This window comes from Manacus candei, unplaced genomic scaffold, assembly GCF_025592945.1.
Source record: "Manacus candei isolate 608988 ecotype Guabito, Panama unplaced genomic scaffold, ASM2559294v1 h1tg000023l, whole genome shotgun sequence".
NCBI lineage: Eukaryota > Metazoa > Chordata > Aves > Passeriformes > Pipridae > Manacus > Manacus candei.
In genome coordinates this window covers 14,861,554-14,876,670 of record NW_026138071.1, presented here as the reverse complement: position 1 = coordinate 14,876,670, position 15,117 = coordinate 14,861,554, and the positions used below count along the sequence as shown (strand labels likewise).

At 37.1% G+C, this 15,117-nt stretch overlaps 1 protein-coding gene across 2 annotated transcripts; it reads right to left on the bottom strand.

The window, feature by feature from the left end:
• Positions 1-1,455: 1,455 nt before the first annotated feature.
• RBM45 (RNA binding motif protein 45) lies at positions 1,456-14,922 on the bottom strand. 2 transcript variants are annotated; one of them, XM_051787844.1, is made up of 10 exons: positions 14,581-14,922; positions 13,184-13,306; positions 12,928-13,054; positions 11,799-11,909; positions 11,301-11,480; positions 10,285-10,414; positions 9,005-9,101; positions 8,483-8,649; positions 6,710-6,906; positions 1,456-2,470 (listed from the first exon to the last, which is right to left on the bottom strand). In XM_051787844.1, the coding sequence occupies exons 1-9, from the start codon at positions 14,857-14,859 to the stop codon at positions 6,714-6,716; spliced, it is 1,407 nt and encodes a 468-aa protein (XP_051643804.1). In that variant the 5' UTR covers positions 14,860-14,922; the 3' UTR covers positions 1,456-2,470; positions 6,710-6,713. The 2 variants fall into 2 exon arrangements, with proteins under 2 accessions (XP_051643804.1, XP_051643805.1); XM_051787845.1 differs by having other exon boundaries at positions 8,483-8,646.
• Positions 14,923-15,117: the final 195 nt, after the last annotated feature.

The following is a 15,117-nucleotide window of genomic DNA, read 5'->3' as shown; positions in this document are numbered from 1 at the left end:
TTTGGATTATCCTGCTTTTCCGAATATCCGAATTGGCTTTTCCCCAGGAACCCCCTCATGCCTTACCTCCTATTAGACTGTTTCCCATTCTATGTCTTGAAATCAGAACTCCTTTTTTTATAATCTTCCTTATTTTTCCTTTTTTAAATCTCTTTCCCCCAATTCTCTTCCTAATTCTTGCTCATTATCTTGCTTCTAATCTTTTACAGAGAAATTGCAAAAATGCCAAAAAGCAGTATAGAGAGGTGTTCTGTATGCAGTGTTTTCAGGTATCTCACAGAAAACTTTCATACTCAGCATGACAATTTTAAAAGTATTTGACTAATCCTGCATTTGCAAAACTAGGAAAAGCCTCTGGAACAGCAAGAAAAATAAATCAGAAATAGACATGTGAGGCTTGTGCGAGCAAAACTAGAACATCTGTATTTCAAAACTGATAGGCTGTGAAGAAATAAATGGCTTAAAAAAATTCAGAGAAAATACACAAGTTAAACTAGGCTTCTCTCTTCTCTCGATTACTTTTAAATCAACTACTTGAAATTATTTTAATTATTAAAAGTACTTTAAATTATGTGTTTGAAATTGATACACCTAGCGATAATTCTTTACCTCTGGAAAAAACCCACAAGTTTTTGGTTATGAAATTCTATATATAGGTTGATTATCTTAGGAGCAGGTTAAGATTTTCAGCAGTGTCAGCTTTGAGCTGCACTCTCTGTCTACACACCCAGGAGCCCAGTGACCTCTGCTGGAACCAGGGGGATTGCCTCACTGCACTGCAGGCTGTGGTGTCACCCTTTGTCCCTTTGCTATAATTGTAAGTGAACTTGGCACTGTTAACCCTCCTTCTTTGATAGTTTTTTCTTCATTCTATTTGGAGAAAATTTACCAGTATAACTGCAGTTCTAACTTAACATTCTGTGAAAAACTTGAGCAGAATCTTTGATAAAGTTTTAAATGAATGTTTAACAAATAAAAATAATAAGTTCAGGAAAATGGCATGATGAGAATATGAAATTAGTTTTCCTGGATTGGAAAAAAGTGGATAAGTGCATGAAATTATAGGGTAGAATAAAAGCTCAAATCTCATTGTTTCTTAAACCCCACTATCCAGATCTACTGTCCCTCACTCTGTCTCCCCTGTGACCCAATCCCCCTTATCAATGTAAATAACTCTCTCAGCCCATTAAAAGTGCATATACTGGTAGTGTCTACCCTGAAACACAGTTCACTATCCCATCCTGGAACTAAGGGAGTAAGACCTGCATTCTCATCCCAACCTTCCTGTGAGATAGGGATTTCTTGGAAGGAAATACTTCCAAAGGTGCTCAGAGACAGAAGAAATTACAGGCTGCTTCCGTGTCTCTCCCCACACCAATGATCAAGGGACCAGGATAGGAGATGCATCCAAGGGCATGCTTGTCCTGTAGCGGGCATACAACTAGAATTCCTCAATTTTATCTGTATAAATTATTTTAATAACCAGGATATTTTCAATTCAACAAGTCGTATGCAGGGATACATAGAAAAGTATTTGGCATTTGAAAATTCTCTGTGCAAATACTTATTTGAACTATCTTCATTTACTCTCCATCAGTGCCGGAATGTGCTCTTGATCCTGCCGAAATGCTGACTTGTCCAACTCTTACTTGAACATATGCATTGAAAGCTTCAGGGGGGCAGAGGAAAGAACCCCAACCCCTTAAAAAGAAAAAAAAAACAAACAACAAAAAAAAACCATAACAAAAAAAACCCCACACCCCTAGACTCCATACTTTCCCCAGTTATAACCAAAAGACCTCAGGATAAGAAAGGATAAATGTAAGCAGTTTTGATAGTCTGACCCACAGTCAAATGTCACTTTCACTAAACAGCATACAAAGCATAACAAGTACTTTTGGCCCAAGTCAACAAAATATTTAAAAATGTACTTTGAATCATTTTCTAGGTTACAGCTATTTTCTTAAATCTAGATTAATACTGTCACGCCTGATAGCAGTTTTTAAACAGTTATTTCATTTTCTTTGAATTTACTGCTGTACTTCACTTTTCAATGCAATTTGGATTATGAGAAATGTCTTCTATCTTAACAGAATCTGAATCATTATCAACTAACCAGTCAAGTCAGAAAATGCTGACTCCTTTATTTCCCCCATCATTGTAATTTCCATCTTATAGGAGGAATTCAGATAAAAACAAGATTTCTGTAATACAGGATTATATACTACTACAAGAACAACCACCAGTTTACAATGTTAAATACCTAGATAATTTTCAAAACTGCATGTCTGCATATTCAAAATCAAAAAGCACCATAGAGAGAAGATCAACTAAATAACAATTAACAAAAAAACCAACAACAAAAAAAAAAGCTGTCACTGAAAAAGCTGTCACTGTCCACAGGAACCATGTCTAGTCACGTTTTCAGTCAGTCAGTCAGCTAGCTGAGGGTCATGTCATTATTTAGTTTCTGTAGAAAAAACACAAGTACAAAAATAGCATCAAAAAGCAACATACATATTTTTATTTTAAAGTACATATTATAAAATAGAATCACTACAACAGCATATAAATAAGACTTTTAATATCTTTAGAAGAATAATATTAAAGTTTTAGGTATGCTTCTCCAACTTTTAAAGAAGTGTCTCTTTTTCTAAGCAGTGTGTGAAAGCCGCATTTTTTCTGCGGAACACTGTTGATACAAAATACAGCTATTTTTTTCAGAATACATCTCAACTATGATACAATTACTTTTTTTAAACATTTTTGCACAACAATACATTATTATAAATATAGATGTTAATTTCAGGATTTTAATAAAGTTTAAGTAAAAAAATGAATGCAAATCAAGTCAGTGATGCAGGACTTTTTCAGAGCAAGAGTAACAAGACAAAAATAACCATGTATTTCATGACAGAATAAATGCTTTTCAACTTAGTAAGTGACTAAATAATTATTTAAAGACACCAAACTTTTTCAGAAGGGGAAAAATGCAATTAATCCATTTGCTGTGGGTTAAAGTCAATCAGCAATGATTGTTAAAACCCACAGAACCCAGATCCACACAGCTGTGTGGACCTTTGCATTTTTAATACATTGCTAGTTAGAAGCTCTGCTTTCTAAGGACTCCTTGGAAGTTTTGTGAGAGACTTTTTGTGTGGGTTTTGGTTTTTTGTTTTGTTTGTTTGTGGGTCTGTTGTTTGTGGGGGGTTGTTTTTGGGAGTGGGGGTGGTATTAAAATAGAACTATAAGGTTGCAATAGAGAGATTAATTGGATTTCCAGAATACATTTTTCTAAAAGATAGCAAATTCCTTCCTTCCTCTTCCATTTTTGAATTATATAATTTACACAACTGGCATCAGACACTGCAGTGAGGTTTTCATGAAATACTCAAAGTAATGCAAAACTCTGAGTGGAGAGCACAGGCTGGTCAATAACAAGAACATTAAGATTGGTCTGCTTTCAGCAACTGCCTAGAAGTAGACACTGTTGTCTTCTCAAGCCTAGACTGATTCAAAGCAAGATAGTTTAAAGCCATTAATACTTACTTAGCATAAGAGGGGACAACCTCACCCCCAAAAAAAACCTTATGTTAGAACTTAAAGTAGTTAAGAGAACATTACTAGTCTCTATTTCCATCTTTTCTCTGCTACTTTTAACTACTCATATAAATTGAATTTTCACTGACTTGTAGGAGAGCCAGAGTCTGTAAAATTCATTAGGTGCATCAGTTTAGAATATTAATACATATGTATGCAAATTCACCTGATAAACAAAAGGTTGTTGCAAGGTAACAAAGTTCTTATGGTCAGATGTTTACATTGCAGGAGCATTAGCAGTAGCATACTGTCACCATAAAACATTTTTAAAGAAACAATTTTGTAAATTGTATTTTTAAAAAGATTATTTGCATAAGGAAGTGTTAGGGAAAAACGTCAAATGGGTAGAAAAAATATTTTATTTAAATTTAATTATTCCACTGAATTCCATTTATTTTCATATAGATTCTAGAATTCTCAAGTCTTATCACAGATTTTAATCAGAGAACCCTGTATAGAAAGGACTACTGCAGAAATCCAGTCACCTTGTTAGAGACAAAAAGCCAGCAATACAATAGGATTTTAGAACAGGGTTTTTTTAAGAGGGAATGACTTCCTTAAGTGAAAACTCAGAGAAGTTTTAGCTAGGCAGATTATTTCCTACAGCTAAAATCCAAAAAGAACAAAAGTTAATATTCTCGCACATTCAAAAAAACCCAGAGAGGTAGAGAGAATTCCATCTCCTTTCACATGCACAATTTAACGTTTTAGGTGAAAGCAAAATATAAGCTTCTATACTACTGCAAAGCTTTTCCTCAGCTGTTCCAAGGCAAAGTCAGGCAGTGATAAGCTTCATTTAAATGGGCAAGCCCATTTTGACAGGGAATCCTTCCTTTTATGTACCATTTCATTTGAATTTGAGAAACCAACTGAACTCCAAAAAGAGCAAGTAATTTTGTCTATCTGTTCTAAGAAGAGATAGATGCTAAAACAACCTGCTAAAAGACTCAGAATCAAGAACCTCATGTACAGGATGTAACATTGTAAATTTAGAAATCTCTTCTCCCTGTGATATAGCACAGACTCAGCAGATGAAAGGCTAACCAGAAGGGAAATACTCAGCAGCCATTTCCACCAAAATTACTAGTAATCTGTCCAAGACAGAGTTAACATGTCTGTCTTTCAACAACTAAAACTAGTACTCTGTTATTTGAAATTTTAGAGATACAAAAACCTAGGAAAGGACAGAAGAGGTCTGCTGTAATTTTGAATATTGTAAAAAAATAATTTTTAAATAGGATCTTAGTTTTCCATTTTTCTAATTAGGTAAAATGTGTGTGTCTCAATCTGACCTTCTATCTGACCTTATGTTTCTGATTAGTCAATAATATGTATATATTAGAATTTAATAACATAATCTGAAACATAAAGTAAGCTTTAGCCTTTTGAAAATCCTATTTGGTGACCAACTGCACACTGTTTGTCACCTGGAGATGTTAAAGAATCTTCTCAACAATCACGACTGGAAAAACATGTGCTTTTGTGTGTGTTCATATGTGTGAATAAAAAAAAAAAATCAGTTTTAGATAGACCATCAGAAGAAAACTTTCCAGTCTTCTCACTCTTATCTTTCTTAAAAACAAAGAAAGAAAACTTCAGGATAGATCATTTTTCTAATTTTGGACACATATTGTGTTTACACTTTTCTAGTAAAAAGTACACAAGGCAGACCTGGTATTATATTACACGTCACATCATAGTTATTCCTGTAGAGACCCAGAGGCTGGCCTTTAATTGCTGAAAGTAAAAGTCACACTAAAAACAAAACTTTGTACGAAGATAAGAGCATGGGTACAAGTTACTTAAAATTGTGTTCACCTGCTGATTAAAAAAAAAAAAAGGAAAAAAGCTTCAAATTAGTTTTAGCTGTAATTCAATGCAGAAAAAGAATGCTAGAAATCCAATTTTTTAAAACAAAAGTTGTATATAAAAAGACTAAAGCCACCTTTAGCATTTGCTGCTTATCAGAAGAGCAACACAAAAGTCCTCAGGAAAAAAGGAGAACAGGAACAATCTGGGCAAAATCTTTTTTTGATCTTTGCAACTCTGGGGTCACAAAGAACATCTATACAAAGAAAGGTACAAGGAGTGAAGCTTAGAGGTAAAATATTGACGTGAAGAGGGTCAGGATTTCATGTGACGTTTTCTGAATGAGTTAAATCAAAACTATGTCCCTTAGGGAGATAATATGGCTACTGGAAATATCTGAAAGCTATAGTAATATTGAGTTATTTTGCAGAAAATAGTTTTTTCTTCCCCTACTATATTTCTCTTTTGGTAACAGTTCTAATGTTAAAAAATAAATGTAAAAAAAAAAAAAGAAATTTTATTAAATTTTATGTAATTTGAAGCAAAGCAATGTTTTAAAAGAACAAATCAGTTTTGGTCCCTGAAGTCTAAAAAATATGAAACCTCTAGAGTTTAGCCAGCTTTCACAGGCCATAAGCATCAAACAGTAAGTGCTCAGACTAATTATCTTAAACACACATCTCAATCCCTCCACCACAAGCTCTGCAATATTTTCTTCACTATCACACATTTCAGCTACATCTGATTTCTGAGAATCCAGATGACCCAAATATCCCAAACCTTTGGTTTCACCTGACAACCTTACCTGTCCCCCCCTGCATCCTTTTTTTATTTACCCCTTCACTCCTCTATCCTCCAACAGCTCAACTCTGCATCTTTATCCAACACCACTGATGGCATGTGTTTTTAACAAAAAAAAGACACACAGAAGCTGATGTCAGTTCCATTGTTTATTCTTGCATTTTCTTTTCAATGTTAATTGATTCTCTTATGTACAAAAGCAAATATTTCTATGAACATCCAGATTGATTTTTATCAACTGGTTCATATTTTTCCCAAGAATTATAAAAATTCGTTTTTGCTAAAATAAAGTGCATACGTGCATATATAAGCATACACAGATACGTGTATGTATATACACACAAACAGATATACAACAAATTGTATTTCAAGTTGTTAGCTAAGAACAGGTTTAAAGTTTATCGTTACATGCTTGTATCTAACCTTAAAAATACTTAGCCAATTACTATTTCATGTAGCTGCACTTCAGTGTAAGTAACAGCTCAGCCTGGGTACTCACCTGCTCAGTAAGTTCTCTGGCGCTTGTTGGGCTCCTCCGAGGGCGAGTCTGCCAACCTCACCTTGAGCCTGACACCATTCACAATCTTGCCATGTAATGCAGTTATGGCCTCACTGGCACTTGCTCTGTCTGCAAATTTTGCATAGCCCACATTTTTTCCAGCAACAAGGTAAACTTGTATCAGTTGTCCAAAACGACTGGGGGGGAGGAAAAAAAAAAAAGAATTTACAGGTTTTCCTGCAACATATCCAATCTGAAGTATATATGATTTGTTAACTGCAACAACTGTATTCTGATATGTACACTATGTTTTCTTCTGCTGGCCTCTTCTAAAACTCCCAATTTTCATATTGCCTTCTCTTGAATTATGGGTAGGAACAGAAATAATACCAGAAGTTCACAGACTATGTTTTCTACAGAATATTACAACAGAAACACAAACACCAATGACTTCTCTCTTATTTAAAAGAATATGTAAAGCTAATCAATACTACAATCCCCAAACACTACATGGCACTCAAAACATCCCCAAAAAAAACAAAATAAGAAATGTTGGATTCCAAAATTTCGATATGAGAAAAAGAAAACTGCTAGGTTTAAACAAAAGCCTTGGGGCTGAAACGCCCTGTTTGTAATAAATTGTAATAGTTACAACCTCCTGTTAAATATGTAGACCCTAAACCCTTTAAGTGTAAAACCCTGTACTGTAAGTCCAATAAAGCATTCCAGTTTTCTGCCTCCGCTGGGATCGTCGTAGTTATGGACTCACTACAAAGAAGAAACCCAAACAAACCAAAAATAAGACATACACACGCAAACCAGCAGATAATTTAGAAGCTAAACCTGCATCTCACTTAAATGAACTTAGTTGTGATTCATCTTTGAAAAGGTCTCACTGAAATGACTCAGAAAGTAAACACAAAAGCTTTAGGGAAAACGGATTTCCAAAGTCCTCAGGAGATTCCTAGACAGTTCTTTAAAATACGTTTCTGAAAAATAGTCAGCAAACTTCATATTGAAGTTACACAAATGTATACGCAGCTTTTTCCTTCTCCAGCATCTGATTAAGAAAATCTAGTATATCAAATAGGTAGTTTTAAATTCCCCATTATGTGCATACTATTTCTTTTCCTTTCCTGGTGCTTTGTACATAGTTTGGCTTTCCAAAGATTTATTGCAAATGCAAGCTATTAGAAAAGGGAAATGTCTTTTTCTTCAAGAGTACACTACAAACAAATAATAGAAAACACTGGAGAACAGTTAACTATAGATTTGTTTTAAAGATGGCAAAAATTGCCTCAAGTCTTTGCTCCTTAAAAGGAGGTCGTGTGAAAGAACAGCTGAAAGATGCAAACCATTATGATATATGATATACTCACCTAAGTTACTGTGGAAATTTATCAAAATACTTAAATATCTTACAGAAATATTTAAAAGAAAATGCAAAATAAATTAGGAAGAACTGGAAGTACCACATTTTTTGGTTAAAAATAAGCATTAGAAGACTAGACATTTTACTTTAGATTAAGTTAATTGATAATAAAGCTGCTATACTGCTGACACTGCCTCTATGCTTCAATGTGAATTCCATTACAAACTAGTTTCAAAAAGCAACTGTTACTTACTGTTCACTTATATTTACTAATCACTGTGCACTGCTCTTTTTGGAAAGCATTTTCACGATAATCTTTTCTATTTTCAACATTTATTTTAAATATTTCATAGTTTGTTTTGTTTTTGTTAGGAAGCTCTTATTTGTAAATGGAGGCTTACCAGAACACATCCTCCAAAACGACAACAGGTAAAGGATGGGGATGAAAAAGTATGAAAAGCCTTTCCTTCACAGAAGTGTCAGGTGGAACTTTTTTTTTGGGTGGTGGCAGAATGGCATCTGTTTGGGGCTGAAGTAACTGAGGGCCAGAAGTTCCTCCAAACGCCTGCTGAAACAGGAGGGAAAAAACACAAGTATAAATTAACTGGGGGGGCAGGGGACAGAGGAAGTAATTTTATCTTACTTACAATTTTTGTTCCCATCACAGGACATAAACAGCCTCTACAAGTTCTAATCTTCATTACTTTATTTATTTTGGTTATTTCATTAAATTGGACAATAAATCCAAGTAAGCTCAGACAACTTTACAGGGAATAAAAATGTACCAACCAATCAGAGGTACATCTTAAAAAGTGCAGCATCTAAAACAGTTACAGAAGAAAGTGAGCAGTGTTCTTTATTGATATGTCTGAAGTTTCTTACAATTCAGAAGGATACTAACACTGTGCTTTATATGAACTTACAGGAGGTGTCCTATACTGCTGAACAATCGTGTTGTTATTGCGCAACGCTGACGACACCTGGGCTGTTACCAGCTGTGTTGCCATTTTTCTGATGAGGCTGCAAGCAGAAGTGATAATAAAATATTTTAAAGAAAGAGCTAAGTTAATCCTAAATTCAGCAAGAGAAAAGTTTCAGTCCACATCTAAGAGTATCTCTGGAAATCTGTAATATCATGTAAATAATGACAATCAAGCCAGGTTTTCAGGACACTCTATAGACATGACCTGAAAGTATGCATGCTAGCTGGAACTCACTGAAAACAGTAATACATTACTACATATACAGATACAAAACTACCTTTTGGGGTTTTTTTAATATTCTAGGGGTAAAAAAGATAAAATTATCTCTGCAAGAGCCCACTACATTTTGTGAGAGGTGCCTAAAAAGCAAAAGGGACAGAAAAATTTCACCTATTTCAGTAAACAGCACAAAGATTCAGTTCAGAAGTCAAAATACTATCACAGAAAGTTTACTTCCAGCTCCTATTTTCCAGTGATTTTATTTTGTTTTGTTGCAGAATAAGAAAAAGCAATTGTACATTCTGCATAGAGTCACAGCCTGAGTTGTAAGAATGCTGCAGAAATTATTGGAGAATGAAGGTTGCAATCAACATTTTTTCTAGTTTGGGTCAGGCACGCACTTCTGAAGTGAGTCTCCCCATTGTCCCTCCCTACTGTCCCTGTTCATTTCCCAGAATAGGTTTGACATGAACTAGATTCCTTTAGGATAAAACTAAGCCAAAATTTTCACTGGACAGTATCTAAGCCACTCCAATTTGTAATGGGCATTCAAATTGGCAGGAATGAGTTAGAGATGGTGGAAGACCTGTGAGGATATCAGATCCTCATCACCAGCAGCTTTATTCTACAAGTGCTTCACAAGGCTACTACTCGCCCTACTGCAAACAACCAAGAGATCAAAAACACATTCCAGCCCTTGTGACATATTACAGATACACTGACAAAGATTCTTGACAAATCCAAGATTTTTCTACAGAATCTTAAGAATATATATTTTAATCTTTTCTTTATCAAAGACTAGTGAGTTTCAAAAGGCTTATTCTAAACTATTCAAAAAGAAAACCCCAAACCAAACACCTCAATTTCAGAAAATACTATCTATGAGTATAGAACAAGCTCAGAGCGATATTGGTGCTACTTATGTTAACGATGTATTTATTTTACATTTTGCTCTCCAGAACACAACTTACAACTTTTTATCTCAATATATTAGTACTTACTCTGAACTATCACTCCCATCTTCTAGGAAAGTGACAGTTAATCGATTTCCAGGAGGATACTCAAACCCATGTAATTTGTACTTGGCATATATAGCTGATGCAGCAGTGCTGTACTGAATCACAGCATAGCCTGCAAATACAGTGCACACAGTTTCAGTGTGAGATGGCTAAATCCTAAGAACAAACTACACTCATATAGAGCAAAAGATTAAACTGCACATCAGCCATGGATGGCACAGAATTCTTAGGTCTTTTTACCACATATCACAGAAGTATTTGTAGAAAACTTCAGTGGAATTAACTAGTGACAGACGAGCTGTATTTATGCTAGTTTGAAAAGCTGGCAATAAAACCACACAAGTGAAAACATGTCTTCTTCACTCATCTGGAATGAGTAACAAAAGGATACATGATTTCATTTAAAAATGCAACTATCACATTAAGAGTGAATCTCAAGAACTGTAAAGTTATATTTTAGCTCTCTGAATCATTTCAAGCTTCTTGGAGAAGAGACCACTTCCACATTTTTCTCAGCAGCAGCAAAACAAGACCGAAACCAAAATATCTTTTTAATAGAAAACATGATCTGTTTTGGAATTATTTAATCCCATTTACTCATGTCACCTTCTACATACACACACACCACCCCACGCCCATTTCAAGAGGAAAACTCTAAAGATCTGTTTAGAGAACATTTTAACTAGATGTCCAATAATTTCTGAAACTTTTTCTTCATTTATTCTACCTAAAACTATTAATTTGACCAAAACCACTTATCATGACTTTGATCCCATCATTCTTGAGATTTTATTACCTGAAAGTAAAACTATTTATGGCTATCTGTAAACAGGGGTTCAAGCAAAACTGAAGGTTTGGGTTTATGCAGTGACAGCAGCAACCACTGACTCTTTCCCACAAGTGTACTGTATTTTGCAATACAAATTAATTGAAGTAAAAAGTACAAGGAATTCCCTTCACAGATTAAAAAAAACCCAACTTTTTGTACTTATACTTACCACTGTTGGTATAAGGATCTCGCTGAACGTCACAATATTCCAGTCCTGGAACTAAATCAAAGAGGGCAAACAGCTGCTCTTGGATAAAGGGAAGCCGTGATAACACTGACAGACGTTTGGAGACGGATTCTTGAATTCTGCTCTCATTTTTTTCAAAACTACAAAATTCTGGCTGCATACCTCAAGAATCAATAAAATAATTTGAGTCATCACACCAGCATGCCTTCATTTAATGCATATTCTGCATTCAACTTTTAAAAGCAATCCAAGTCAATTATATATTAAAGGTAATGGCCAAAATAATTGGCCAACCAGAGCAAAGTGAGCCATAAAAATATAGAGATGAAATGCCTGGCTAGTTTCTAACTTCAACATCCAATCTACTACTTAAGTGATGGCCTAGGACTCCATTAGCTTCCCTTCTTCCACACCACATTCTTACTTAGTGACCATACTCGAGACTACAAATCACGTTTAGTACCAAAAGCTGTGACTTACAAAATGGAAGCGTATTTCCTCTTGGTTCTTGCCTTGTGTTATTACTGTAATAGTCATGTTCAAAAGACTCAGATGCCTTATTTTTAGGTTCAGCCAAAATGGCCCTGAAACCTGAAAGAAACAATATAGCAACACCTCAGCACATCTCAGTTATCTGACCAGACCCACATTCTCCAAGTGCCATATTTAGAACCATATTATTCAGAAAGACCAGTAAGCATTGGCTGTAGTGAAATAACTATAACTCTTGAAGCCTGCCATAGTAATTGTGTGAAAGTTAACAGCTTCCACATAGAACTACTCCTACTCACAAGTTAAGCACAACAATCTACTTGCTGTCAAAATGACTGAGCACTGGCAGAGTTTACCACAAAGGTTGTGGAGTCTCCATGCTTAGGGATATTCAAAAGCCACCCGGACATTGTCCTGAGCAACCACAGTGCCAAGGTGATCCTGCCTGAGCAAGATGACCTCCAGAGGTCCCTTCCAACTTCAACCATTCTGTGATACTTAGCACAATTCTGAGATGCTCCAGAAGGAATCCCATTAACTTCATTGCTAAAACAGCAGTTCATGGGTGTTTTGCACTGATCTAGGTTTTGCTTTTATGAAAGAAATGGGTATTATACTCAAGCTATCCAACTAATTTCATTTTAACCTCACAGAAAAATGGAAATACAATTTGACTGCTAAGTAATCTCAGGCTCATATTCCTATGCACAAATATCATTTTTATAGAACCATGATAGATATGATGCAGAACCACCGTGTATATTAAGGGAGAAAAAAAAACAGAAACAAAAAGAAGTAAGAACAACAAACAACCAAGTCCTCACACCAAGTTATTTCATATTTGTGACTAAGCAACATTGAACAGGAGGTTTGACTGAAAGGCTGCTGTCAGGTTTCCCCAAAAGCCTTTCTTCTCCTGGTCTTGAAAGAATGTAATCAGGTGACTGTCCTCACTGAATGTTAACAATGCTACTATTTATTTGCAAAAGAACTTTGTCTCAAGATGTTTTACATCACAAATAATTTACCTGCAAACACAACTAAAAATAAAAGGTACATTAATGATGATACACACTTATTGCAAAAAAAAAGTCAAAGAATTCAGTCAGATTCTTACTTCGATCACATTCTTCAATTGCTCGGGCAGCTTGCGATGGTTTTAGATACCTCACGTAGCCCAAACCTTTACTTTCTCCAGTGGTCTTGTTTTTAATAATGCTGCAATATTCAATGTCTCCATACATCTAGAACAATTAAAAAGCATATTAATTTCCAATATTTGAAAATGCCTAAAAGTTTCATGTGCTAAAAATCCTTTTGATAATTAAGACAAACCATTTTAAAATAACAATTATCAAATAGCAAATCAGTACCTTAAACTTCTCTCGCAGATCCTCCTCTGTATAGGTTTTTGGTATCATAACAAAGATTCGTGTAAGCTCCTCATCTTCAACATCTCGGTGGCTTCCAGAAGCTCTTGACTGTGCAATAAATACCTGATGAAATAATTACACAGACACTAATTACTGGCAATAGGTCTTAAACACATATCAACAACCAAGAAAAAGGTTTAACAACCTTTGTATTTATTTTTCGCATAAGCTAGCTTTCCTGACACAGAAAAAAAGAACAGCTGTGATCACCTGTGACAAAAGATCTACAAATATAAATCACCCCAAATGGTTTCCCAAGCAGGACAGAGGCCAGCAGAAAGTCTTACCAGGGATAATGAACAATGGTGAGGAATACTGCTACTGACTCAGCAGCACTGCCAATATGCCCAGTGACATGGGAGAGGTAGCGAAGAATGCATTACTGTAACAGGCTTAGTACAGCAGTAGTAAAAACAAATATGCAAACAAACAAACAAAAAGGCCTAACAGTTTATTAAAACCTTGCTCTACTGGAGTTCACTGCTCAACTGGGCTGAAGTTTGCAGGTCTAGTGCTCTATGAAGGATCATAACTTCTCACATCTGTTACTGTTAAAATCCTTTTTAAATACCGAAGTAAATTTCATGTCAGAAGTGCACATCAGAAGACAACCAGGAGAAAAAACAAACAAACCACAAATAAAAACAAACAAAGAAACAAACCCCAAACAACCAAATAAGAAAAACACAAGCCATTTTCTAAGTAAGCTTCTTATACAAAAGCAGCAACTGATTTCACAGAGCTCTTAATTTATGTTTCTAATAGTCATGCAGGGGAGAAAGGAATACAAGTCTGATCTTTTGGCTTCTGATGGCAAGTTCTTCAGAAAAGATTTTACTGACTCAATTGCATTTTCAAATGAAAACAGGAGTCTGAAAGCTGCCAGCCAATTGCATGGATTAAAAAAAAAAAAAGTTTTGAAAAAAGTTTTCATGAGCTACAAAACCAACATGAAACACACGTGCAAAGCCAGCTCTATTTATTCACATCTGTCTTGCTTACAACACTTAGAATATACTGTTTAAGAATCTCTGTCACAGAGACTCCTTGAAAATTCAAAACGTAGCCCCAAAGAAAGACCCCGCAGTTTCCAGGTAGAGCATCTCCCTCCGGCCTGTTACAGCTTAGGCCACACGTGGGAGCTTCAGGCACGGCTGGGATCCCCCGCAGCCGCTCCCCGAGGCCGCCGTGGGTCCACCGTGACCGGAGGGGTCTCAGCGCCAGCCCCGGCCGTGCGGGCCGAGGCGGTCGGTCCCTCGCTGCCCGGCTCCCAGGGCTGCTCCCAGGGCCCCGACACCGCCCGCCCCACAGCGCCCGGCCCGCTCCCCGGCGCGTACCTTGATGGGCTTGGTGTCGGGGAGCAGGCTGCGGCCGTGCATCTCCTCCATGGCCCGGCAGGCCTGCGAGCTGCGGGCGAACTTGATGAAGGCGATGCCGCGGGACTCATTGGTGCGCCTGTCCCGCAGGAGCCAGATGTTCTGGATGTCCCCGAAGGGGGAGAAGCGCTCCCGGATCAGCGTCTCCTCGGTGTCCTTGCCCAGCACCACGAAGATGCGGCTGTTGGGCGGCTCGTCCAGGCACTCGGCCGAGAGGCGGACGCCGCTGCTCTCCTCCATGACGAGTTTCCCTGGGGCCGGCAGGGAAGCGCCGCTGCGCCCTTTCCGCCGGGAGACAACGCGCCCGCCCCTTCCGCCACCTCTTCCTCCGCGCCAGCCGCGCCCCTCCCGTCCCCGGCGCCGCTCTCGGGGCTCGGCGCTGCTACCGGGGGCGGCTCCATCACCGAGGGCCGGCCCCGTTACCGAGCGGCGGCCCTGCGCCGGGTCCTCGCTGCTTTGCAATGTCTTTAGGGATAAAGACTCCACAACATCTCTGGG

Coding starts and splice junctions, on each gene's coding strand:
- RBM45 (XM_051787844.1), bottom strand. CDS start 14,859: ATGGAGGAGAGCAGCGGCGTCCGCCTCTCGGCCGAGTGCCTGGACGAG. Junction 13,055..13,183: donor ATCTGCGAGAGAAGTTTAAG/GTACTGATTTGC, acceptor TAATTGTTCTAG/ATGTATGGAGACATTGAATA. Junction 6,907..8,482: donor GTTTTGGAGGATGTGTTCTG/GTAAGCCTCCAT, acceptor CCTCCCCCCCAG/TCGTTTTGGACAACTGATAC.